The sequence below is a fragment of the Pteronotus mesoamericanus genome, unplaced genomic scaffold (genome assembly GCF_021234165.1).
Source record: "Pteronotus mesoamericanus isolate MK-2021 breed Mesoamerican mustached bat unplaced genomic scaffold, CSHL_Meso_final contig_180, whole genome shotgun sequence".
NCBI lineage: Eukaryota > Metazoa > Chordata > Mammalia > Chiroptera > Mormoopidae > Pteronotus > Pteronotus mesoamericanus.
In genome coordinates this window covers 1,340,771-1,365,823 of record NW_026555076.1, presented here as the reverse complement: position 1 = coordinate 1,365,823, position 25,053 = coordinate 1,340,771, and the positions used below count along the sequence as shown (strand labels likewise).

General features: G+C 43.7%; 1 protein-coding gene across 1 annotated transcript in view; it reads left to right on the top strand.

Moving 5' to 3' along the window:
* Window positions 1–12,351: 12,351 nt before the first annotated feature.
* IGFBP7 (insulin like growth factor binding protein 7) overlaps window positions 12,352–25,053 on the top strand; it is a 70,397-nt gene continuing 57,695 nt past the window's right edge. The window contains exon 1 of the mRNA XM_054566787.1: window positions 12,352–12,892. Within this exon, the coding sequence (XP_054422762.1) occupies window positions 12,418–12,892 (475 nt within the window). The 5' untranslated portion in view covers window positions 12,352–12,417. The remainder of the gene's footprint in view (window positions 12,893–25,053) is intronic.

Genomic DNA, 25,053 nt, shown 5'->3' with positions numbered 1-25,053 from the left:
GGTGTGTTTAATTCAACTCAGCACTTTCTTACAAGGATGAAATAGTGTCAATTATATGCACTGCAGTTGTTTTAAAGCAAACTGAAACATAAAATATACTCAATTTAATTAAAGCATAAAAATAAAATGAGGTATCAATAGTAAAAGAGCGAGAACAGCAGTATTGGTATGGTAATCTTATTTATGCTTCTAGAATTACAGTATCTAAAATTGTGTGGGTTTTAAACAGTCATTAATGGGAATCTGGTTAAAGTAGAGCAACAAAGGAGGGGCAAAAACAATTTAGACTTTTTTTTTCTTTTTGCATTTAGCCATCTTCTAAATAAGGAGGCTAGTACATTTTTAAATCAGTTTTTAATCAAAGTTTAGTGGTATAATATTTAATTGAAAACAGCACCAGATGTTCCTTATCAAAACATCTTTCAAGGTCTGCGAAGTTATGTAATGAGATAATTGTCGGCCTATGAATACAGTGGCAATCTCTTATTTACTTGCAACATTAGAACACTCAGGTTTGGAGGCTGGCCAGAGTTCTGTCGGCTGCGATTTGCTTCCATTTCTCTCCCTGTGTAGCCCAAGCAAAAATGGGTGCTTAGAAAAGCAAACCCCAAAGTCCAAAACCAACAGATAAAACCAGGGATCAATGCCCGGCACTCCTCTCTGAACCCCAGAGAAAATTCCCTTGATTAAGTTATAGAACCTAGGCAGCCAACCATGAGGTGCATCGGCACACAAACACAAGAAAGAGAGTCTCAAAGCTCGGACTCCGTGAAGAATTCATTTCAGAAAACTGTATTTGACAATTGTAATAAGCAGAATTCTAAACTGACCATCCACGCTTTCCTACCTAAATTTCCTGGACTGTAAATATGATGAGATATAATGTTCATGATTATGCTACATTAGATGGCAAAAAAAGAATTTTTTTGCCCTGGCTGGTGTGGCTCAATAGGTTGAGCACTGGCCTGCAAACCAAAAGGTCACTGGTTTGATTCCCCACCAGGACACACACTTAGCTTGTGGGCCAGGTTGTGCGAAAGACAACCAAGAGATGTTTCTCTTGCACATTGAGGTTTCTCTCTCTCTCTCTTTCTCCCTCCTATCCCCCCTCTCTAAAAATAAAAAATAAGTAAATTATTCTTTTAAAATAAAAGATTTTTCAGATATACTATAACTGATCAACTGACTTTGACTTAATCAAAAGGGAATGATCCAGATGAGCCCAGTCTCACTGCATGAACCCTTTAAGGCAGGGAGCATTCTCTGGTTAGTGGCAGAACAGGAAGTCAGAGATATGAGATGCTTAAAGGATTCAACAATGTTCTTGCTGGCTTTGAAGATGGAGAGGCCACATGCAAGGACCAGCGAGTTGTCCAGCTAACAGCCGGTAAGAAAGTGGGGATTTCAGTCCTACAACCACAGGGAGTAAATTCTGCCAATAACATGAGTGATCTTGCAAGTGATTCTTCCTCCAGGCTCTCCAGATAAGAGCCCAATCCAGCCCATACTTTCATTTCAGCCTAAGCAGAGAACCCAGTCAGTCCTGCAAGCTGCTAAGTTTGGTCATTTGGTAAGCAGCAATAGAAAACCACTCCAACCACCATTTTCTGCATTATGAAGGCCAGAATGACAGGCCATTTCTAGAGCATCTATTGGCTTTCCTTACCAAGGCTTGATCAAATTCTGAAGACCACCCCTACCATTAATCATAACACTTCTTCTCTTGGAAAGAAAACATGAACCTGAGAACCTATGGCTATTAAGTTAGCAACGCTGAGATCTATAAGCACCTTTGTGGAAAAAAACATACACTGCAAAGGGTGGGACGTGTCATGCTTGTGAGATTCCTGGAGACGCCTCTCCCCACGTAAGCTGGGCCAGTTTGCTGCTCAATGTTGCTACTACAGAGCAGAGCAAGACGGAACACGAACCCACTTCAAAAGGTGTCATTAAATTAAGAGTGGATAGTAACACTGACCCTCACTTCTGCAATATGAGAAATAACAAAAGGGGATAAAACAGCCCCATGTCCTTTGAATCAGCCCCAGTTAGTGAGCAGAACCCTCTGTGTCCACGTTGCCCTTAAAAGTGAAGGACTAGAACTACTCAGCCTTTGGGGGAGGGGCGGGAATGTGTCTTAGCAGCAGGGGTTGAAACCAGTGTGAGGTATATTCATATATCATGTACTGTTCTTTGAGACAGAGAATTAAAGAGCGATAGAAAAAACCATTGATTCCTTGGAACCTCTGCCTAATTGGTTATTCTAAAAGAATGAAGAAAGATTTGAACAGACACTCCTCCAAGGAGGATATACAAATGGCCCCTAGACATATGGAAAGGCGCTCAACATCACTAGCATCAGAGATGCAGATTAAAACCACACTGAGATATCACCTCACACCTGTCAGAATGGCCATCATAAACAAATCAACAAACAACAAGTGCTAGTGAGGATGTGGAAAAGAGGGAACCCTAGTGCACTGTTGGTGGGAATGCAGACTGGTGCAGCCACTGTGGAAAACAGTACGAAATTTCCTTAAAAAACTACAAATGAACTGCCTTTTGACCTAGTGATTCTGCTGCTGGGAGTATACCCTAAGAATCCCAAGTCACCAATTCAAAAGAACTTCTGCACCCCTATGTTCATAGTGGCGTTATTTACAATAGCCAAGTGCTGACAACAACCTTAGTGCTAATTATTAAATGAGTGGATCAAAAAACTGCGATACATGTACACAGTGGAATACTACACAGCAGAAAGAAGAAGGAGCTCCTACCTTATGTGACAGCATAGATGGAACTGGAGAGAATTATGCTAAGTGAAGTAAGCCAGGCAGTGAAAGTCAAGTACCATACGATTTCACCTATAAGTGGAATTTAATGAACAAAATAAACAAATGAACAAAATAGAGCCACAGGCATGGAAACATGGAGCAGACTGGCAGTGACCAGAGGGGAGGGGGAAGGGGGACAATGGTGGAAAGAAGGGGATGGGACTAGACAAAGAACGTGTATGAATGACCCACAGACATGGACAACAGAGTGGGAGTTGACTGCAGGAGCAGGCAAAGGGGGGAAAATTGAGACCACTGTAATAGAATAACAATAAAAAACGATTTTAAAAAAGAAGAAGTTTCGTTCTCCCAGAGACCTTCCCATGAGCCGTGAGCTCAGATACCCAGCTTGCAAGTCTCTGCAAGTTGGGCTAGAAAGACCAGCCTTACACAAACGCATTTCCCTTTTGTCTCAGTCACCATTTCAAATGCATGTGTTTATACAGAGTGGTTTGTGGGTTTGTTTTTTTTTTGGCCTTGTAAAACTATTGAAAGATTTTCAAATGTAGGGCAAACATCAGGTATCTCTAATATTCGAAGCATGGCCTGCAAAGCTGTTCGACCCTAAGGGCCGCCAGCAGAGGCGCCCACCCGCTCCCCTCACTGCCCTGAGTCCCTCCAAAAGACATGGAGGAATCAGAGCGGGGAGCAAAGAAAAAGGAAAATGAAGCTCTGTTTACATAATTCCCCCTAACTTAGTGAGAGGGGAAGGTCCAACAAGTGATCTATTTTATTTTTATTAACCAATTTTGTCAAACATCGTTGCTTTAGTAATTCTGTGAAAATACCAAGGAAAGCACAGGCAATAGTTCAATGATGACATTTATTGAGAGTTATATACCAAGCACTGTTCCAAGTACTCTATGTGCATTAGCTCATTTAATGCCCCTACAACCTTGTGAGGTATGTACAACTCTTATCCTCATATTATATTATAGATGAGAAAATTCAAGTACAGAGAGCTTAATTGTATGACTCAAGGTCATACAATTAGAAAGTACTGAAAACTGGAATAAGAAAAGAAAGGGATTCCCCTTCCTCATAACACATACCCCCAAAACTCTGAAGAATATATGGCAATTAAGATGCCTTAGGCAACAGAGAGCTAACCAGTAGGAGGTGAATAGAGAAATCTCCCTCCCTCCCTCCCTCCCTCCTTCCCTCCCTCCTATGCACACAAGCACCCACTGGGCTGAGTGCTAGAGATACAGCAACAGTAAATCACTTCTTAAATCTAGCCATTACCCTGAGATTGCACAGTCCAGGGATTAGTTAGATACAATGTCCTAACTCTAAGAAAGAAAATGCAACCAGGAGGAACTCCTCCGCCAGGCCTGAGGAATAGAGAAGGCTCTTCCACAGACAGCAATGTCTGAGCTAAAGGATGAGCAGGAACACTGTGGGGGTCAGAAAGGAGATGATGATCGGTTCCATGACCCTGTGCTCTGGTGTGGGGACTGTGTCATGAGCAGTCTGGAAAAATTATTCTGACATTTCAAAGGTTATCTTAGATGCAAAAAAGCGATAGGCTCTTTAAGGTAAAATTGACCTTTGTCAAGGAAGCTACAGGCCTAAAACATGACTACCTGCCATAACCTGCTTTTACTTAGGAATTTTTATGCTCAGACCACCTATGTGGTTACTTTCAGTCTCTGAGTTTGTAAGACCCACCATACAGGCCTCCCCTGAGCTTTTCAGGTTCAGGATGTGGCCTCTTTTTCACCCACACCTGGTAACAAACTGCAGGAGTCCAGACTGGGCCGGGGTTCAGAAGCAAGACAACTCCCAGAAGGGAAACGGGCAAAGGAGGCAAGGGTCCACCTCAGAAGGAGAAAACAGGGCTCAGGAATGAGCTAAATCCCCAGTTTCTCCAGAGAATTCCAAAGAGAATAAATACCACACAAGAAGCCAGAGGGGACAGTACATCCAGAGAACCAGCAGTAATTTGGTTCGGCAGTCAGGGAGGTCAAAGGGGAAAAGTCGAGGATGCAGCTGGAATACAGGTTTTAAAGTGCTTTGTAAAGAAAATTTTAGGGGACATAGGGGGCTAAATCGTAATGGGAAAATATAATAAATATTATATATTTAAAAAAATTTTTTAAGTCTGTCATTCTTATCAAACTGGGGCAGTAAATCAACAGTGTTTATCTAGGTATAAATCCTCAATTGACCAGAGCTGCCCCAAGAGGCCCAGGTTAAGAATGCTCTATGTTCTAATTAATTGGTTTGATGCAGTTATACTTGGGAATAACTTTTATTCAGTCCCCAATGAGCCTCCTGCAAATGCAATGGTATAGAATTCCATTAACTATGTGATAAGAAAATATCTTTAGCAAGATGGTTTCTGAGAGGCACATAAAGCTGGAAGGCATCACTTTCCCCCATGAAGCCACTTTTCTGGACTTGTGAATGTCTATCACCTCATTGCCATGGCTGAAGAGGTGGCAGGTTTCCTGCACAGGCATCATCGCCCCCAAAGACACCCCCAAACACAAAGCCCCCAAACACTCCCGCTGCACACCTACCAGCTCACCTCGGTGGGGCCTGTTTCCCACCCTGAAGGTGGTGCAAGGCCCCGCAGGGCTCCCGGCCGTGTGCTGGCCTGCCCCATGAATTCCTGAGGCCGGGACCGCACATGGCTGCGAGACACCTCGCCGTGGGCCACGGAAACACCAGTTCCTTCCTCTTACAGCTGTATCCTCTCTCGCCTCTCTTGACTGTCTCATCTTCAAATCACTTTTTCCACAGGAAGAGTATCGCTGGGGAGCCTGCCCTGCCCCCGAAGGCCCGGACTTTCAAGCCAACCCACCAGTGCATCTCTTGAGCTTCCAGGACACCAGGTCAATAACATGAGGACAAAAATTTCACCTTTGAACCTTTGAAAAAACTAAATATGTTATTTCTCCATAGGCTATAAGAATATACTCAAATGACCTGAGAGAATTCCATGCAAAAAAAGAAGAGGAACTTAAGTTTTTCCAGCATTCCCATTGTTCAACACGTCATCATTTCTTGCAAAAAGCATTCTCTTTTTTAAACATGAATGCTATGAGAAGGCACTAATGAGGGGCGTGGCTTGGCATCGAGGAATTTGGATTTGAGGTTTGATCACTACAGATGTGACAACACTGGGATTAGCTTGTTATTCACTGAAGAAGCTGACACACCAGCCAGAAGTAAATAAAGCAACAACCATGTCATTTAGTGATCGCTTTTAAAGAAGGAAATCTTTAGCATCAGTGAAAGGAATAGTTGTTATTTTAATCCCTTAACAAGCTTCTTTTAATCAGTTTGTTACTCAAAACCCTAACATCTTAGCTGATGACCTGTTCAAAGGATAAACATACAAACTTTCAGGTACCCATGGAACACCTTCATGAGCACAAAGTTTTACACTCAGTTAAGTTTGTGGCAACAACTTATTCCCTGAAAATATCTTATTCACCCTACTTTGTTCTCCTAGTCCTCTTATAATAGTGAGGAGGGATGTTTTATTTTCTATTTTTCCCCTTTGCCAAGGTGAATTATGCAATCAGGCAACTGGAAGATTAATATGGGGGACCTGCATCATTTACCACCAAATGATCACATCATTTCCCCCATAACAGAAAAGGATGGAGCCTAATTATGGAATAGCCCAAAGAGATTTCTTTCTACTTCTTGTCACAAAAAGCTGTGCTCTCAGTTTCATAGGGAAATGTAAAAGTCTGTGTTAATTCAAAGTTAAAGTGAAAAATAATGATTTTTAAGCCAGGATATGAAGCTCCTAGAGGTTTAACAGCCTCCCATGATATATATATATATATATATATATATATATATATGGCACAGTGAGGATTAGAGTTTAAATTTAATTGCAACTGTGTATATTTGGAAGTTGGCTTATTATTCAGTGACCTTCTGAAATCTGGAAAGGCTGTCAAATAATAGAGCAGAATACAAGAGACCATCCTCCTTGACGCGCTCTGAGAGTTCTTCAGGTGTCTCTGAGCCCTGGTGACTAATGATCAGGGCTAACAGCATGCTCCGGTGCTGTCTAGCTTTAAATGACCCCCAGACAGTCCTTCAAATTCTGTGTCTCTAAATATTGAATTTTATAGGCTATTAATGCCTTTTCAATTATATCATTAGCTATTTCCCTGCATAGCCGTAACTCTTCTAAAAGATCAGATAAGAATGCTGTTAAGAAATCAGTTTCTGTCCTTTATTGCACAATGAGATTTTATCATTGAGGGACTTTACACATATCGAGAGAACAAATACCAAGGACTTACTCTAAGTCAAATGGCCAGCAAGGTCTCTACAACGATGTGCCCTGATCACCAAGGAGCCCCCTTCCCTTTCTGGACGTACCCTGAAGGGACAGACCTGGTTTTGCAAAGAAATTAACACATCCAAAATCCAGCTCATCACCTTCCCCCAACACAAACCTGCTTTAACAGCTGTATTCACCCCATTTCCCATGAAAAAAAAAAAAAGTCAGGGTTTCTCTTGACTTCCTCTCAGACACTTTTCAAGGACTGTATATTTTATTTCTTAAAGATATCTCATCCATCCTTCCCCTTCTATTTAAGGTGATCATATGTCCCTGTTGTCCAGGACAATCTTGATTTATGCCGGTTGTCCCAACATAATTATGAACAAAAGTGTCCGGGATGGACAACAACTAATATGGCCCATGTTCCCCATCACCACAACTTACTTCCAGCCCTCGTTGATTCCGATGGATGGTAGCAATAGGCGGCAATAGTGGCTGGATGTAGCTACCCAACCGATATTCCCTTTCATCCTTTTTCAAAATTTTAATTGAGTGCTAATTCTGTACCAGACCCCATGTTGGCACCAGGTTGGGCTCCCCTGTAAGGCTGTGAAGTTCACACAGTGCACCAGGGCACCCAGCCCAGGTAGCACGTGAGGCTGAAACGCAGCCCTCCCTTCGCCTGCTACGCCATGCTAGGCTCGGTCCTCCTCGCCGAAGGAAGAGGCACATTTTTCTTGGCACAGCACCATCTGCTTGCCCTGCATCTACCCAGTGGGGGGGCGCTTTTTTCTAACTCACGTAAAAACACTGCATAGGCTAAGGGCGGCTCCTGCATTGTGAAAATTACATTCTATTAGAGTCCATTCCCATTTTCTGTATTGACCTTCCTGCATTGCAAACCTCATCTTGCCTCCTCCTGCATCTTCCAATAGCTCACTGCCACCTATAGCTCTGGGCCAAAGTTCTGGGCATAGTGTGCAAAGTCCTTGGTCATCTGGCATCTCCCCTGTCTCTAGACTCATTACTCCCCATAAGAACCTTACTTACCTGTGCAGGATTTTTTTCCGGCTGCTGGAATGTGCCAAAATGATTTCTCCTGGCTTCATTCCACATGCTGTTTATTGGACCTTGGATGATCATCCACACCCTACCCCACCACCTGACAATCTACTTACGGATGATGATGGAGGAGGAGGGAAAGGAGGAAAAAAATGTAGTGATGCTAAAGATGATAAATAACTACCATAACAGCTTTTAAAAAAAAATATTGATTTATTTTTGAAGAGGGGAAGTGAGGGAAAAGAGAGGGAGAGAAACATCTATGGGTGGCTGCCTCTTGCACACACCCCCACTGGGGGCTTGGCCTACAACCCAGGCACGTGTCCTAGAACTGGGAATTGAACTGGCCACCCTTTGGTTCTCAGACCGCACTCAATCCACTGAGCCACACCAGCCACAGCAAAAGCTTTTGAATAGAACAATGTTTCCCTTGCCTGGAAGTGGCACTAGGATACACAACCCAAAACGAGAGGTGCTATGTGTGCCCACAGTCTGAGAAAGAGCCATTGAGAACTGGAGCAGAGTGTTCCTCAGTGTTAAATGGCCCTAGCACACTAAGCCCCACTCTATCCAAGTGGGTTTGTGAGTGACAACTCAGTGGAGGGTGCAGGGGGTTTCTCCTCCCCTACCAGGCATGGCCTCCCACCCCCACCCAAAAAGGCCAAGTGAACGGGGGGAACCAGCATACTTGCAACATTTGCACCACAAACATTGGTAATGGGAGACAAGCATTCCGTTCTCCAGTCAGACATCTGCCGGAGAGGCAGGGCACGGAGGAGCACAGCAGGGCAGGCTGCGTGAAACCGTGGGTGTTCCACCGATGCCACTGCAGTTCGCTGGCCTGAGAAGCCCTGGAGATGTCCCACCAGCAAGGGCGCTTGCCAGGTGCAAAGGCCATCAGCAAAGGGTTTTAGCATGTACTGTGGGTTGGAGCTGGGGAATGTTGAGCTGAAGTAGCATAGAAAAGAAGGAGCTGGAAGGCAGATCCCTCCGGTACCACTGCTCTTCACCCAAAGACCACCAGGAACATACCTGTAGCCAAATAAGTTGGGTTTATTACTCATCGTAGCAAGAGGGAAAGGACTCCATATGGAACTGCGGGGTGTCTCAGTAAGAGGGTGTCAGAAAGGACTTATTACGGGGCTTGGGCTTTGAGTGATTTTGGGAAAGGTCTAAAGAAGCAGGAGCTCACTCTGGATGGGGGCAAGTCTATGATTATCTCAATAACTCTCATCTGTAGTAAAGGCAGACTCAGGCAGCATAAAGCTGTGACTGGTATAGCAGCTGTCTTGTTTGGTGAGAGAGCGGGGCCCTTAGCGTTTTTGCGGTGGCACCGTGCCTGAACTGGGGGGAGGACCTTGCCTTTAAGGCCTTCGGAGGAAATCAGCTTTGCTGGTTCTTGATCTTGCACTTGCAGCCTTCAGAACTGTGAGAAAATAACTATCTGCGATGGAAGCCGCCCAGTCTGTGATTTTTTTGTTAAGCATTCCTAGCAAACCAAAATGGACCTGTAACAAGTAGAAAGATTGAAGTTGTCACCAAAACACTTCCCGTGAAGAAAAGCCCAGGCCCAGTTGGCTTCACTGGTGAAATCCACTAAACATACCAATTCTTCACAAACTCTTCCCCCAAAATAGAAAGTGAGGGAACACTTCCCAACTCATTCTATGAGGCCACTATTAGCCTGATACCAAAAACCAAAGACGTCACAAGAAAACTCCAGTCCAATACCTCCATATAGATGTAAAAGTCCTCAACAAAATATTAGCAAACCAAATCCAGAAACATATATAAAAGGATTATATATCATGACCAAGTATGATTTAGCCCAGGAATACAGGTTTGGTTTAACTTTCAAAAGTCAGCAACTGTAATACACCATATCGACAGAACAAAATACATCATCTTAAGACACACACACACACACACACACACACACACACACACACAAGCAGTTGACAAAATTCAGCACCTCTTCATGATAAAAGCAGTTAAGGAACTGGGATAGAAAGGCATTTCCTCAACCTCCTAAGACCATTTATAAAGAACCCACAGGTAACATCATGCTTAATGGTGCGAAACTGAAAGCTTTCCCTCTAAGCTTGGGAATGAGACAAAAATACCCACTCTTGCCACTTCTAGTCCACATTATACTGGAGGTTCTAACAGGGCAATTAGGCAAGAAAAAGAAATAAAGCCCATCTGGATTAAACAAGAAGAAGCAAAATTCTATGTGCAGATGACGTAATCCTGTCTCCAGATCTTCATCTCACTAGAATTGAGGCCGAATGGGCAACAATGTCTTCTTTCTTGGAAGAAAGGAGTTATCGAAGAACGCCTTCTTTCTTGGAAGCAAGGCATTCTCTTCCTATTTTCAAGTCCTCCAGATTGGCACCATCACACAGCCCAGGCGACCCCTTCGGTGATGAGGACCCTGCTTGCTCTTCTGCTTGCTGCTCAGTGAGGCCCCCACAAAGAGACTCTGCTGTCCCGCCTGCTTGTGTTCTTACTGCTGGCTCTCATGCAGCATTTAAAAACAGTGTGTGGAGCAGCTCTTAGCGGGGCAGCTGCTGACAGCGTCCCTATGCCCCCTACACACACGCATACACACTCTCACTGTGTAGAGCCTGGGGTCTTGTCTCACAGCAGAGCCCACCCTGACTTGATAGGCATCTTTATTGGCCATGTTCCCTTCCTGCTCAGTCCCTAACTCACCTCTCTCCCCTCACCTGCAAACTGGTGTGTCCTGACCTGGCCTCTCAGGTACTCTAACTACTTGCATTGGGATCTTTGTCTAACAGTTGGCTGCTGGGGAACCTAGTAACTCATGAAATCAATTTAGTGGGCTTTGACCAGCAAATTAATAAAATTGAAATAGAATAGAATAGGCAATACAAGTGTACACTCTGCATTTGTTTCAACTTGGGACTGTAAACTGTGTCTCTTACTGTGGGACAAAAGCAAAAATATTTAGGAAAATTCTACTGTAAAGACTTTTCATTGTTTTTTAAACAATTGTCAGGTTAACATATGACCTTTAAAAAAAAGTACCACTTACCTAGAACATGTTAACAAGAGACCAAAAAGCAGTACCAACTTTTCTGAATTGGAGGGCGCTTGACTTTTTTTTTTTAATTCCTTCAATATTGTGATTATTTTCAAAAAAGTTTATAATAACAGTCCTAGAAAGACTGTTGAGAGTGACATCTATGCATTGCTGATGACATGGTGAACCACACACTCTGAGCCCCGAATCCTAGAAATAAATCCTCAGGTTTATGCTTAGAAAAAAAGAACTGGAATGTGACACACAAAATCTCGCACACTGCAGTGTTTTATGTTCAATTAAAAAATGGAAGCAACTTAAATTCTGGATAAGAGGAGTCTGAAAGGCTGATTTCCTGGGAAAAAGAGACTTTCAAGTTGAGTTTGTAGAGTTCTTTACAGAAACATCAGAGAGGAATTACCAGGCGTTTACATCAAAAGCTTCACAGGACATTAGTGAAAACTGGAGATGCTTTAGGGCTTCAGTGGCACCCCCAGCTCTGTTCTCCGGAGAGGTCTGATGAAGGTCCAAAACAACTTAGTACAAACTTAAAACAATGGCACAGTTCTCACATGGATGGATTCCAGTACTCACACTTAAAATTTGACTTGGCATAAGAAAGCAGAAGGGGAGGAGGCAGTCATGAGGTTCCAAAAAGAGTAGTGGTTGGGAACGATATATCCCTTGCAGCCTGGCAACCAGGACCATATGGGGCCTGTGGCCCACGAGGGCTCAAAATCCCCACGTGCAGCTGTAAAACGAGCCACAGGGTAATGAGTACTCAGGTTTCTCGGGCCCACGGAGAAGTTAATACATTAAACACTGATTTGGTTGAAAGTCGTCGTTGTTAAGTACAAATATCTAGACTGGGAAAGACGAGGATCTAGAGGGCGAAGGATGCGATCTACAAGGGACTGGGGCGCAGCCCGCGAGCCAAGAAGCAGGAGGCTGAGCAGGAGCCGGCGGAGTGCGCTCTGAGGCTCAAGCCGAGCGCAGCAGGCCTGAGCCCGAGCGCCCTGAGCCAGGGCGGATGCCCCACCCATCCCCGCCAGCAGGAGCGCGCTGGAGCCCCACGGTCCCGGGCGGGGCGGCCGAGCTCTCGCCGCCCCGGGGTGTGGTTCCCGCGGCCCGGCCGGGTGGGGCGACGCGTTTAAGACGCCGGCCAGCAGGTCCGCGGCTCACTCGCATTCCCTCCTCCGCCTCCACTGCGCCCCACCATGGAGCGGCCGCCGCTACGCGCCCTGCTCTTCAGCGTCGCCGGGCTGCTGCTCCTGCTCCTACCCCTCCCCTCTTCCTCCTCTTCCGACGTCTGCGGTCCCTGCGAGCCGGCCTCCTGCCCGCCCCTGCCCCCGCGGGGCTGTCGGCTGGGCGAGACCCGCGACGCGTGCGGTTGCTGCCCGATGTGCGCCCGCGGCGAGGGCGAGCCGTGCGGGGGCAGCGGCGCCGGCAGGGGGTACTGCGCGCCGGGCATGGAGTGCGTGAAGAGCCGCAAGAGGCGGAAGGGTAAAGCCGGGGCAGCAGCTGGCGGCGCCGTAGTGAACGGCGTGTGCATGTGCAAAAACCGCTACCCGGTGTGCGGCAGCGACGGCAACACCTACCCCAGCGGGTGCCAGCTGCGCGCCGCCAGCCTGAGGGCCGAGAGCCGCGGGGAGAAGGCCATCAGCCAGGTCAGCAAGGGCACCTGCGATCAAGGTGGGCACGTGCGCTTTCCTCTCCGACCCCGCCCCCCCCCCAGTTCTCGCGGCTGGAGAGCCGGGCGCCCCCTGGCGGGTCGGACCCGACCGGGCGACCGTGGCCCGTGAGCCCCGCGCTGGTTCCGCGACTCCTCGGAGTCGGGCATCTCAGGGAACACTTGGGAGGGGAGGAGCTGGCAGCCACCGGGATGCCTGCAGAGATGCGTGACGCCTCCCTTCTCTTTTTTTGGTGGTTCTATTTTGAGTTCGCTGCGTGCGCCAAGAAAGTGAGGACTTGCAGGGCCGGTGTATATATATACATATATAGAAAAGATTTCGCGATATCTCAGACTACCACATCCCAAAAGCTCACGCCATTCTTTTGGGACACCAGAGAAATCATGCTGTCATCGTTTTTTCTTGGCTTGGGGGTATAGATAAAGGTGAAGTCAAGATATAGGGGAAAGAAGTTTGACCATGAAATGCAAAGTAAGGGCTTTCAGAGAGTTGTTTGTCCCACCTTTAACTGGCTAGATTGTTAGAATTAAAACCGGGATTTCAAGGTTTCTTAATATATAGAAAAATAATTCACCTACTGGAAATTATGGATTCTTAAACACTAATCTAGCTAATCATTTGTGGGCAAAAAAAAAAAAATTACAAATTCTTTGACGAATGTCTTTATGATTTAATTTATGTTAAGAACCTTATGAACATTTTGTTTTTCTTTCCTGTTCCTTTTTTGTATAATTTGTCCCCAAGATGCACTGTTCATCAGGAATGGCTTTGAGGTTGGTTATTTTGTAATGGTTTATTTTATTCCATACAAGTCCAATCTTGCCATAAATCAAAGTGGAAAATAAGTAGAGTCCTGACTTGTTGGGGAGAGGACAGATCTTAACTCTAATGCCTGAAATAACATTTTCCATAGGCAGTAGTTTCAAGGGAAGGTTAGAAATCCAGCCTTGGCAGTCCGTCTCCCAGGCCCAGCCAATGTGGAAAAGGGGAGCGAGGCGATTCTGAGATGACAGAAGCAGTTGCTTCTTTAACAGCACAGATTTTCACCAAACTTTCCAAATAATTCATTTTTACAGCTTTTCCCAGAAGTCCCTATGCTAACAGGTCATTTATTACTAATTTCAGAGTTCACTATTGAAAGCCTTAAATCATATAACTTACTAGTAACTATATTATTATCACCTGAAACTTAGAAAGTCACAGCCCAAAGTAAACCACATACTTTTCCAACAGAAACAGTCATTTGTTCCTTTGGATCTAATTTATCAGTCATATCATGAAAGAAAATTGTGCGTAGCTTAAGAGTTCATTCCAAATATTGAGATTTTCTTAAACATTCCAAGGAGGGGGTTTCTCCATAGCCTTTCCAGATCATAGTCTTTCCAGCAGCAGAGACTGATAGTCCTGTGAAACTACAGGCGTATCTCAGGGATAATGCAGTTAGATTCCAGACCTCCAAATCAATCATAATCATTTTTTTAGGTGGAGGACCTTGCCTTCGAATTGTTTTTTAAAAAGTGACACTTATGAAATGCAATAAAGAGAGGTGCAATAAATGAGGAATACCTGTGGTCTTAGGACGTCATTACCAGGTACACCCAGCTTCTCAGCCCCCTTCCAGACGGCAAACCCAGTGAGGGTACAGACCTGGTTTTTCTTTATGTTTGGGAAAACATGAAAAGAAATAGCATCTGAAACAGGAAACCTAGACATAAATTAGCCATTTCTTCCCAACCTAAATTTAGAAATGGAGTCTACTGCTTGGGACCATTTATAGGAGAATTCCAGCGAGCACAGAAAAGACTGTGGGACCCACCAGAGTGCTTTTCCACAGCAGATATATTTAGGGCAAAAAACCCAAAACAGATTTTCTAATATATTGCTCTGACTCCTGAATGTGTACTGATAATTATAGAAACAAACCCAATATAATGCCCTTTACTTCTGTGCCATTTAGCATTGGGGGTTAGCAAAGAATAAGAAATGCATTTTCTGGGTTCCTCCAGCCATTTCTACCGTCAGAAGAAATATGAGTTTTGTTTCCTCATGGATGAGAGAGAGGGGACGTTGTACGACTCAGCCACAATGCATGGTTCATTCTATATCCTTTTAAATTGGTCTCATGTAACCTATACTTATTGAGCATCTAAAGCGTGTCAGCACTATGCTAGGTGCTGTAAAGCAAGAGATGCACAAAACAGATCTGGTGTTGCTGATTAAGAAAGTGTCCATGCAAGTTGCAAACTTACCTCTCTGTGTACTTTTACTGGATCCCTGGAGACACTCCCAAATCTTCCCCTTATTTTGTGAGACCACTTACCCGCCTTCAGGAGACAGATCTTGGTCTGCTTGTTTTCTGTATCTCTGTGATAAGAGGCAAAGCCATCTTCTTGAAAATCTGTCTGAAAGGTAATGAGCTAATAATCTCACATCTTAGAACTGTCATCATGAATTTACAGCTATTAAATCTTATTGAGGTCCCTGAAGGCATGAGTAACTGGAAGAGGGGATTTGACAATTCAGTTTAATAAAAAGTTAATATAGAGAAGCAGAGACATATAATAAAATCTCACAGTTGGAAGAGAAGAACATGGTGCTCTTTTATTCCAGTTCTTGGTTACCTTCTTGTTCGTGACCTTTTAAGTCCGAGCTTCTTGGTAATTCCAGTTCAACCACCTTTGTCCCTTTGGGTCTCCTATTCTCTTTTTTCCCCCCCTCAAAATTAATTTTCACTTGTAGAACTAGAATTCATTCTTAAGGGTCTGCCTTGTTAGTACCTTTAGGACCAAGTTCAAACTGCCTAGCAGGGCATACAGGGTTCTTCCCAATAGCTCCCCTGTTATTGTGGCCTCTTCTCTCCAACTTCCTTGTAGTCCAGCCACAATGTTTGCTGTTTGCAATCATACCTGCACTCCCACCCTCACTTACCTTTCCGCACTCTGCGCGTTTAGCTTTCAAGGATCAACAGGTATCACTTTCTCTGTGAAGCTCCTTGACTCTCTGACCCCCACAACTCCCATGATATCCTTGTTCTTTGGCTCTCCCAGTCACTTTCAATAATGTTTTTTGCACACATACTATGTATATAAAAGCAAGAGGGGGAGACAGGCAGCCAGGACCGGGCAGTCCGACATTTGTGTGCAGATAAACTGGGAGGAACAGCTGGGGAGCGAGATAGACCACACAATCCAGAGTCCCAGTACAGGAAAAGAAAACCACAAAACCTCTGGATATAAAAGCCTCTGGGGTTGCAGTGGCGGAGAAAATCCCAGCCTCACAGGAGAATCTGTTGGAGAGACTCACAGGGTCCTAGAACGTACACAAACCCACCCACCTGGGACCCAGCACTAGATGGGCCCAATTTGCTTGTGGGTAGTGGGGGAAATGACTGAAAGCCGGCCAAAAGCCAAGCAAGCAGCATGGTTCCCTCGGACCACTCCCCCAATGACAGTGTCACAACGCAGCTGCAGCGACCTGGGTTGCCCCACCTGGCAAATACCTAAGGCTCCACCCCTTCCAACTTAACAGGTGCTGAGACAAAGAAATGTGGCCCGAATGAAAGAACAGATCAAAGCTCCAAAAATAGAACTAAGCGATGAATAGATAGCCAACCTATCATGCTGTTCAAAACACAGGTAATCTAGATGCTCACTGAATTGGTTGAGTATGGTAGCAAAATGGAGGAAAAAGTGAAGGCTATGGAAAGTGAAATAAAGAAAAATATACAGGGAACCAACAGTAAAGGGAAGGAGACCAGGACTCAAATCAAAGATTAGGAGCAGAAGGGAGAAATAAACATTCAACCAGAACAGGATGAAGAAACAAGAATTCAAAAAAATGAGTAGAGGCTTAGGAACCTCTGGAACAACTTTAAATGTTCCAACATCCGAATCATAGGGGTACCAGAAGGAGAAGAGGAAGAGCAAGAAATTGAAAACTTATTTGAAAAAATAATGGAGAACTTCCCCAGCCTGGCAAAGGAAATAGACTTCCAGAAGTCCAGCAAGCTCAGAGAGCCCCAGAGAAGTTGGACCCAAGGAAGTACACATCAAAGCACATCATAATTACATTACCCAAGATTATGGAGAGAATCTTAAAAGCACCAAAAAAAAAGGAGAGAGTTACCTACAAAGGAGTTCCCATAAGACTATCAGCTGATTTCTCAAAAGAAGCCTTGTAGACAAAAAGGGGTTGGCAAGAAGTATTCAAAGTCATGAAAGGCAAGGACCTACATCTAAGATTACTCTATCCAGCAAAGCTATCATTTAGAATGGAAGGGCAGATAGACTGCTTCCCAGATAAGGTCAAGTTAAAGGAATTCATCATCACCAAGCCCTTATAATATGAAATGTTAAAGGGATTTATCTAAAAAAAGAAGAAGATCAAAAACTATGAACAGTAAAATGACAAGAAACTCACAACTATCAACAACTGACCCTAAAAAGCAAGAACAAAAATGAACTAAGCAAACAACTAGAACAGGAACAGAATCATAGAAATGGAGATCAGAGGGGAGGGGGAGGGGGGAAGAATGGGGGGAAATGTACAGGGAATAAGCATAAATAATAAGTACAAAATATGCAGGGGGAGGTTAAGAATAGTAAAGGAAATGTAGAAGCCAAAGAACTTATATGTATGACCCATGGACAGGAAGTAAGTAAGGGTGGGGAGTAATGCTGGGGGAGGGGCAGTGCAGGGTGGAGGAGAATTTAAAAAAAAAAAAGCAAAAGGTATTCTAGCAGAATAATTAAAGATATTGAGCTCTAGAACCAGACTCCCTGAGTGTGAATTTTTACTTTGTCATTTACTTTGTCTTCAGCAAGTTTCTTGACCTCTCTGGGTCTGTTTTCTTACCTTTAATTTAAGGACTATAATCATACCTATCTCCGAGTTGAATAGTCAATGTTGTGAAGGTTATTCATAGAAAGCCCTCAAAGAATATTCATTGTTGGCATCATTCAACCTTCAAGTAAACTCCATGAAGGAAGGGAATTTTTGCTCCATGATCTATCCCCGAGAGCCTAGATTAGTGCCTGGTACTAGGAGATGCTTTAAATATATGTTGAGTGAGTCAATGAATACATGAATTTTCCAAGTACTGTTCTAGTCTCAGCCTTGAATAAGATAGACAAGATGGATCCCTCTCTTAGGGCATTTACCATAAGCTTTACACAGAAATAACTAAACAGTTTTCACATAGTCCTATGTGCTGTGAAGAACATACAACAGAGAAATGGGATAGAAACAAGAGCTGGATGAGCAGGATTAAATGGGGTGGGCTGAGCCATTGCAGAGGGCCCACGTGAGGATTTCAGCAAACTGAGCAGAGCTTCTTAGTATAGCACCTCCCCACAGCTTCCAAGGCACTCTTTGAATAGCTGTCTTCCCCACAGGACTGGAAGAATCCTAAAAGAGGGCACCGTATTGTAATTATTTATAAACACAGTGGCTGGCTAATAGTTGGACATTTCGTATATATTTGTTGATTAAACAAAGGACTCTCTTAGGAAAATGCCTTCCTATTTGGAAATGCAGGCAATGGACTCTCCTGCCTGTCTGCTCTCTCTCCTCCTTGTAGCTTCTGCCTTCTTAAAGAGCAGGCCAGGGAATACGGTTGACATCGATTCATCTTCCCATCCTCTGCTATCCTGAAGTCTAACGTTAGGTGGTCACTCCTCCCCTCCCCCACCAATGAAAAATCTCAACATTTCCACATCCCATTGATGGTTAGAATTAGGGTCAGAGCAACAGAAATTGTTGAAACTGTTCTGTAAATGGAAAAAGTTTCAATGAATATTTTCATTTGTAGAAACTCATTCTGATGGATTTTAATCATTTATTCTTTAAGAAGCTCATTTTGTCACTTCTGTGTTGAGAACATAATACTTAAATGCCCATGTTCTATTACCATTTTTCAATGAATTTATGAAGTTGTGATATGGTGATTTACAATTAGAAATATATGCATTTGATCTTCATCCCATATAGCTCCTCAAAACTTTGGAATCATCCAAGTGTTGAGAGCAATAAGGTGTCTTGTTAAATTAACAAGGTGATTTTCAGAAAGCCCCAAGTCACCTAAGGATGGGGACCAATCGCCAGTACAACCAACCATGTGATTAGTGGGTTGGAACTTTCAGACCCACCCCTCCAACCTCCTGAGAGGAAGAGGAGCTGGAGTTTGCATTCAGTCACCAATGATTGGATGATTCGATGATCTGATCAATCATGCCCGTATAATGAAGCCTCCATAGAAGCCCAAAAGGGCGGGTTGGAGAACTTCTGAGCTGTGGAGGTGCTGGAAGAGTGGCTCACACAGCGAACGTGGAAACAGCGCGTCCTTTCTTTATGGCTTGCCCGGTACATCTCTTCCATCCGGCTGTTCCTGCGTTACATCCTTTTATAATAAAGACCTAATAAGTACGTAAAAGGTTTTTGGCTCCTGTGAGCCACTCTAGAAAACTAATTGAACCAGGAAAGGGGTTATTGGAACCTCCAATCTATAACCAGTTGGTCAGAAGCAGAGGTGAAAACCAGGACTTGTGATTGACATATGAAGTGAAGGGTGGGGCAGTCTTTTTGGACTGAGCCCTTAACTTGTGTGACCTGATGCTATTCCAGGTAGATAGTCACAGAATTCAGTTGAATTGAAGGACACCCAGCTGGTGTTGGAGAATTGCTTGGTGATGTGAAAGAAGACCCCCATGCAACTGGTGTGAGAATGGTAGCACTCACTGACAGTTCAAACAGAGTGTTCCAAAACCAGGTGAAATTGTTAATAATGGTCTGCCTTACTGGGTGGCAAAGGGTCAGGGGTTGGCAATGCCAGTCAGGGCAGCACTTTGTTAAGCTACCACCGTCGAACCACAAAGATGGACAGGGAGCCCATTTAATCCAGATTTATGAAGAGCTAGGAATGACTTCCTAGAGGAGTCGTGTCCTCCCTGAGACAGGCATGAGAAGGAATTGGCTGGAGAAGAGCTACCATGAAGCTTGGAGTGAGTTAGAAGGAAGTGAGAGGAGCAGAGTTTAGTGATTGAGGGCCTTGTGGCCCATTAAGGAGTTCAGACACTCTCACAAGAGCGGTGGGCCATTGGGGGGTGTAATTGGATTTGTGCTTTTAAAAAAATCTCTGTTGTCGCCCTTAGGATGGCTTGGAATAGGCAAGGCTGTGGTCAGAGACTCCCATTAGGAAGCTGTTACAATAATCCCAGCAAGAGATACCTAACCGCTTCTTCACAGGACCTTTGGTTTCTCTCTTAGACCTTGGAAGCGTTGTTGAATCCGGGGTCCTAACCTGCCATCGCAAGCTGTTTGTTACTTGGAAAAGGAAAGTCTCTGCTGTGCTTTTTTCTCAACAAAACGGCTCCTACAAAGCACCCTGACATCGCTTTCTCATTAGCCAGGCCTGCGCCCAAATTGCAGCCAGTTGTTCATGTCTTTTCAGGAAGCTTTTCCCCCTATAATCACCATTCCTCTCCCTCTCCGCTTTCACATCAGAAACAGAAAAAGTCACATCCTGGAGAGTCTACCCCAGCTCCAGAGAAATGTTTTAAAATTTTGTTTTTGGCTTCAGTTGCCCTTCTTGAGCACAGACACTCCTAGAAAGCTGAGTGAATCACTGATCCTCTCTAATCACTTTATCTAGTTTTAATCACTGCATCTTACGAAAGATTTGAAAAACTGAAAAAGCTTTAGAAAAGAAAATAGGCAGCCTTGTTCTCCAATTCTGCTTATCAGGAATTGATACCATTAACAGTTGTATAAACTTCCAGACCTTTTTCTCTTCACATATAAACATATTTTTGTGTGTATACATAACATACATAGCAAAGGTATAACATATTTATACATGGCCACACATTTATTCACAATTAACTTAGTTTTTTTTTTTACTGTATACCCTACACATGTATCACATGCATTTTTATGAATTTATAATAGTGTTTCTCACTGATAGTTTACTATCAGTAGAATTGATGGAATAAAGGTAATCCACATTTTAAATGTTACAGGCCAATTGCCTACCTAAAAAGTTTATACTCCTTCCAGCTATATATGTGAGTATCCTTTTTCCCACACCCTCGCCAACATGGGTATTATCAATCTCTTTAATTCTTACTGGGCTGAAAAGCAGTATCTCCCTGTTTAGTTTGCAACTTCCTGGTCTCTAGTGAGATTGAACATCTCGTACATCTTCTGAGAATTTCCTGTATGTGCCTTGCCATTTTTTGTGTGTTATTTGTATTTTTAATATTTATTTGTAGAAGTTTTTGAATTATTAGAGGTATTAACATTTTGTTAAATATGTGTTATATTTTCTCTGAAAAAAGAAAATATGCAATTTTGAAGAAGCGTCTTAAAAGGATTAAGATTCTTTTCAAGGGAAGTAATCCAAAGAACAAGTCAATGTTTCTTCATGGTTTGGAAATTAGTTATTAAATGGAAAGTGCCTGACCTACATTTTTACCATTATTCAGGAGATGGAATGAAAAGGCCTGGAATTAAATAGCCCCTCTCGACCCATGGTCGTTAGCACCAAATCAATGTCAATAGGAATCCCCAATTTGGGGTGTGGTAAAGAAGGAAACTTTATTCAGTGCAAACAACTCTATTGTGATACAGCACAGCTGTGGAACAGCTCACTAAGTGTTTAGCTCAGTTATGAAGCAGGAAGCCTGTAAAGAGGCCCTGGAGAGAGGCAGCCCCGGAGTGAGGACCCCCGTCAGCCCGGCAGCTCGGGTCTGCTCCACCTGCTCCAGTCCACTCCAGTCTGTGCCCGTCTGCCTCATTCTGCTCCTTTGCTCCTGTGAAACGTGTTTGGTGTTTTAGCTCCTGCTCAGGAAATGCAGTCTTCAGCCTTGAGTGGAAGAACAAACAAAGTAGGCTTCTGTGGAGCTGGCTTATGTAGACAGAAGTCCCCACCCCTGGTCTCTGATTGGTCCATCTTCATGCAAATAAGAACTCCAAGTCCTCCCAGTTTGATTAGTTCAAAAGGCACCGTCCTGATCCGTCAGAATGGAGCTGCTCTGATTGGTTGGTGAAGAGGCTGATGGGGATATAGCTGTGCAGCTCCACTTGGATGGGGAAGGTCTCAGCCCTGTTGGTTGAAATACGATTCCAGGAACACTTTATAAGGGCTGGCTCAGGTGGCAGGACTACAGCGCAGGCAGGCAGGCAGTTCAGTGTAGAGACAGGTAGCTTAGTGCAGGCTTCTCCCTGAAGTGCAGCTGGCATGAGAGACCCCTGTGTAGAAATGTCTGCTAGGTGGTTTTTCAAATTTGAGCCCAGTTAAGCCACTGAGAGCTCTTCTAAGTAAGTATTTCTTTCTCAGTGTCCATACCATAAAGCACAGTTAGATTACACACCAGGAAGAATTTGCAGGTTAAAAACCGTTGAGCGCTGTCACATGTTCACATGGGAGTGGGAGAATTCTGCTCTGCAGATTCTTTTTTGGAGAGCTGAGAGATAACCTAAGTGACGAGGGCAAGCTGGGAGAGGGTGTTATCGTTCTTAAGATCTTTTACACTCCAGATATGAGATGGAATAATTAAGCTGAACAGGTGTTTATTATCACCCTTAAATATGATTTCCATCCTGTCCCTAGAGCCAGCCCTCAGGGTTTACCAAAGATTTGCCTTCTAGAAGAAACTGCCTTATAAGTCTTTTTTGGGTGTTTCAGTGACAGAACTCCCTTGGGTAGAGTCCAAGGCCAGCTGGCCTTCCCTTGTTCTAAATTCCTACCGCACAGTGGATAATATTATAGTGCTTCCTTTAACCTCAAGATACTCCCCAAACAATCTGACCTCATCTGTGTTTTTCATTGTAAGACAGATAACACCTTATTCTTAGCAACTGTTGAAAGGGAACCCTGAATTAGTGTCAAAAGGACTTTTAGGCCAGAGAATATGTGACTATAACCGTTTTTGTAATTTAGATCCAGGAGTGGCACCCTTAGACAGCTTTGAGATGGAAGAAGGCTTAGAACTATATAAATGAATGAGTCTGCTTGTTTTAGGCAATTTTAAAGATTTCCCAGTGAATCCTTTTTATGAAGCTGTAGACGGACTAGAAATGTCAAAGGAAAGCTTTCCCAAGCCTGTTCTATGTGGCTTTTCCAGGTTGATCAAGACCATGACCCCAACAGCACCCCACCACCCCCACGAAGCCTTGAAGAGAAAGTGAGGAGTTTAGGAGAAGAAAGCCATGGTTGACAATGTGCAAGAAAATATTTATTTTTTACTTAAAATTGATGGGTTAAATAGTTTAATTAATGACAGATGATCTAGTGGATTAATTAGAAAAAGCTAGAGCTAGCAATAACCCCACCCTCTCAAGGCCTCTACCAAGCAGTAAGTTACTGAGAGGGGCACTGTTCATGAATCGGCTGGGCCCCAAATCAGGCCAGGGTTGCAGAGAAATTTTGTGTCTGAAAAGCAAGAAAGGTTCAGACCAGGTAAAACAGACCTCGTAACCCCATGGTGAAAAGCCCCATTCACTCAGTATGAGGTTTCTTACTCCATACTGAGTGTATGAAGGGTGTTGACAAGGCTAAGCACGAGCTGACATGTTCAGGGTAGAGTTTACCACTATGAGAAAGCAACACCCTCAAAACTTAAGGAAAATATATATTATAAATGAAGGTAGTTTTAACCTACCTCTTTCACAGGATTACTGTGAAGGTCACATTATAGAACAGATATGAAATCACTGTACAAACAGTGCAGCACCGTATAAATACAAAGAATTATTATTGACTGCACTGTTAACTCTTTTGGGGCAAGAATTCCGTGTGGTGCCTTGTAGATGGTGATAACGATGACTGAGGTTTGTGAGACATTACAGGTTACTGGGGGCATCTGTGGGTGTTTCCTCACTTGCGACAACAATTTTGGAAAGTTAGGGAAATTACTGTCCCAGTTTCCAAATAAGGAGAGTGAAAGTCAGCTATCACATAGCCAAGTAAAGTAACAGTTCTGGTATATAAATCTAGATATTCTGCTACAACCTTGCAGTTCAAAGTATGGCGTGTAGACCAGTGCTGGCTCTCTGTACTGTTTTTCTCTTCTGTAAACCTAAAACTGTTTCAAAATAAACAGCTTAAAACAGAAGTAGCCCTGGCCAGGTTGCTCAATTGATTAGAGCATCAACCAGTTGGTTAGAGAGTCATCCGGACACGTCATCCATCCAAGGTTGTGGGTTCAATTCCCGGTCAGGGCACATACAAAAAGCAACCAATGAACGCATAAATAAGTGGAACAACAAATTGATGGTTTCTCTTTCTCCCTTCTCTCTCTCCAAAATCAATTAATAAACAAAAAAAATTAAGTGATTCACAGGAGTCAAACTCTTGGGTGTGAAAAGTTTTAGGAAGATCTTAATGAATTTACCTTGCTTATATTTTCTTTTTGATGAATTGATAAGGGGGGATGTATGATACATATCTGTCTATATAGCTTTAAAAGAGCTCTTTCAAGTAACATAAAATAGAAATTCTACATGATGACAAAGTTTGTCATGGTTTAATTGGTTTTCATAGTAATGTGGTACACCCTATAGTAAATGTCATATGACATTCTGGGAAAGATGGTATTTCTTAAGTGAATGAAAGTCTCTAAGGGGACAGACTTGTACAGATTCCTGAGCCCCGTCCAGCATCAGTCCTGCCAGGACCAGACCGGAAATCTGAGAGCCAGTCTCCTCGTTGGCAACCAACAGGCTCCTGGAGGGCCAGTGTGTTGGGGACAGCAGGCCCAAATATTTTCCCAAGCAGGATTTCTTGGGGCATAATGTTTATGTGTGGCGTTCGATCATTTGCCAGACCTTTCTGGAAACTCCAAGTAAGGCAAAGGAGGAGAAAAATCACTAAGAACCGTCAACGCGTTCAAGTGTTCATTTTCACCTGAGGTTTTAGCCCTGCGTGCTGACTGGGCCCAGCCTGAAGCACCAGTCTACCATCCATTTTCCTAGCCAGGATAATAATGTTTACTCCACATCTGAGCTGTGGTTCACTGTAGGGCTACTCTCTTGAGGGAATTTGCATTTTTAGGGACTTAGGCATATTTTTTTTTTTGTTAGGCAACAACTTCCAGAAGAAAGGAAATCCATGTAGGGGGTTGAGAACTCAAGCATAATCCATTTTGACTTTCTGAGGGCAGTGAG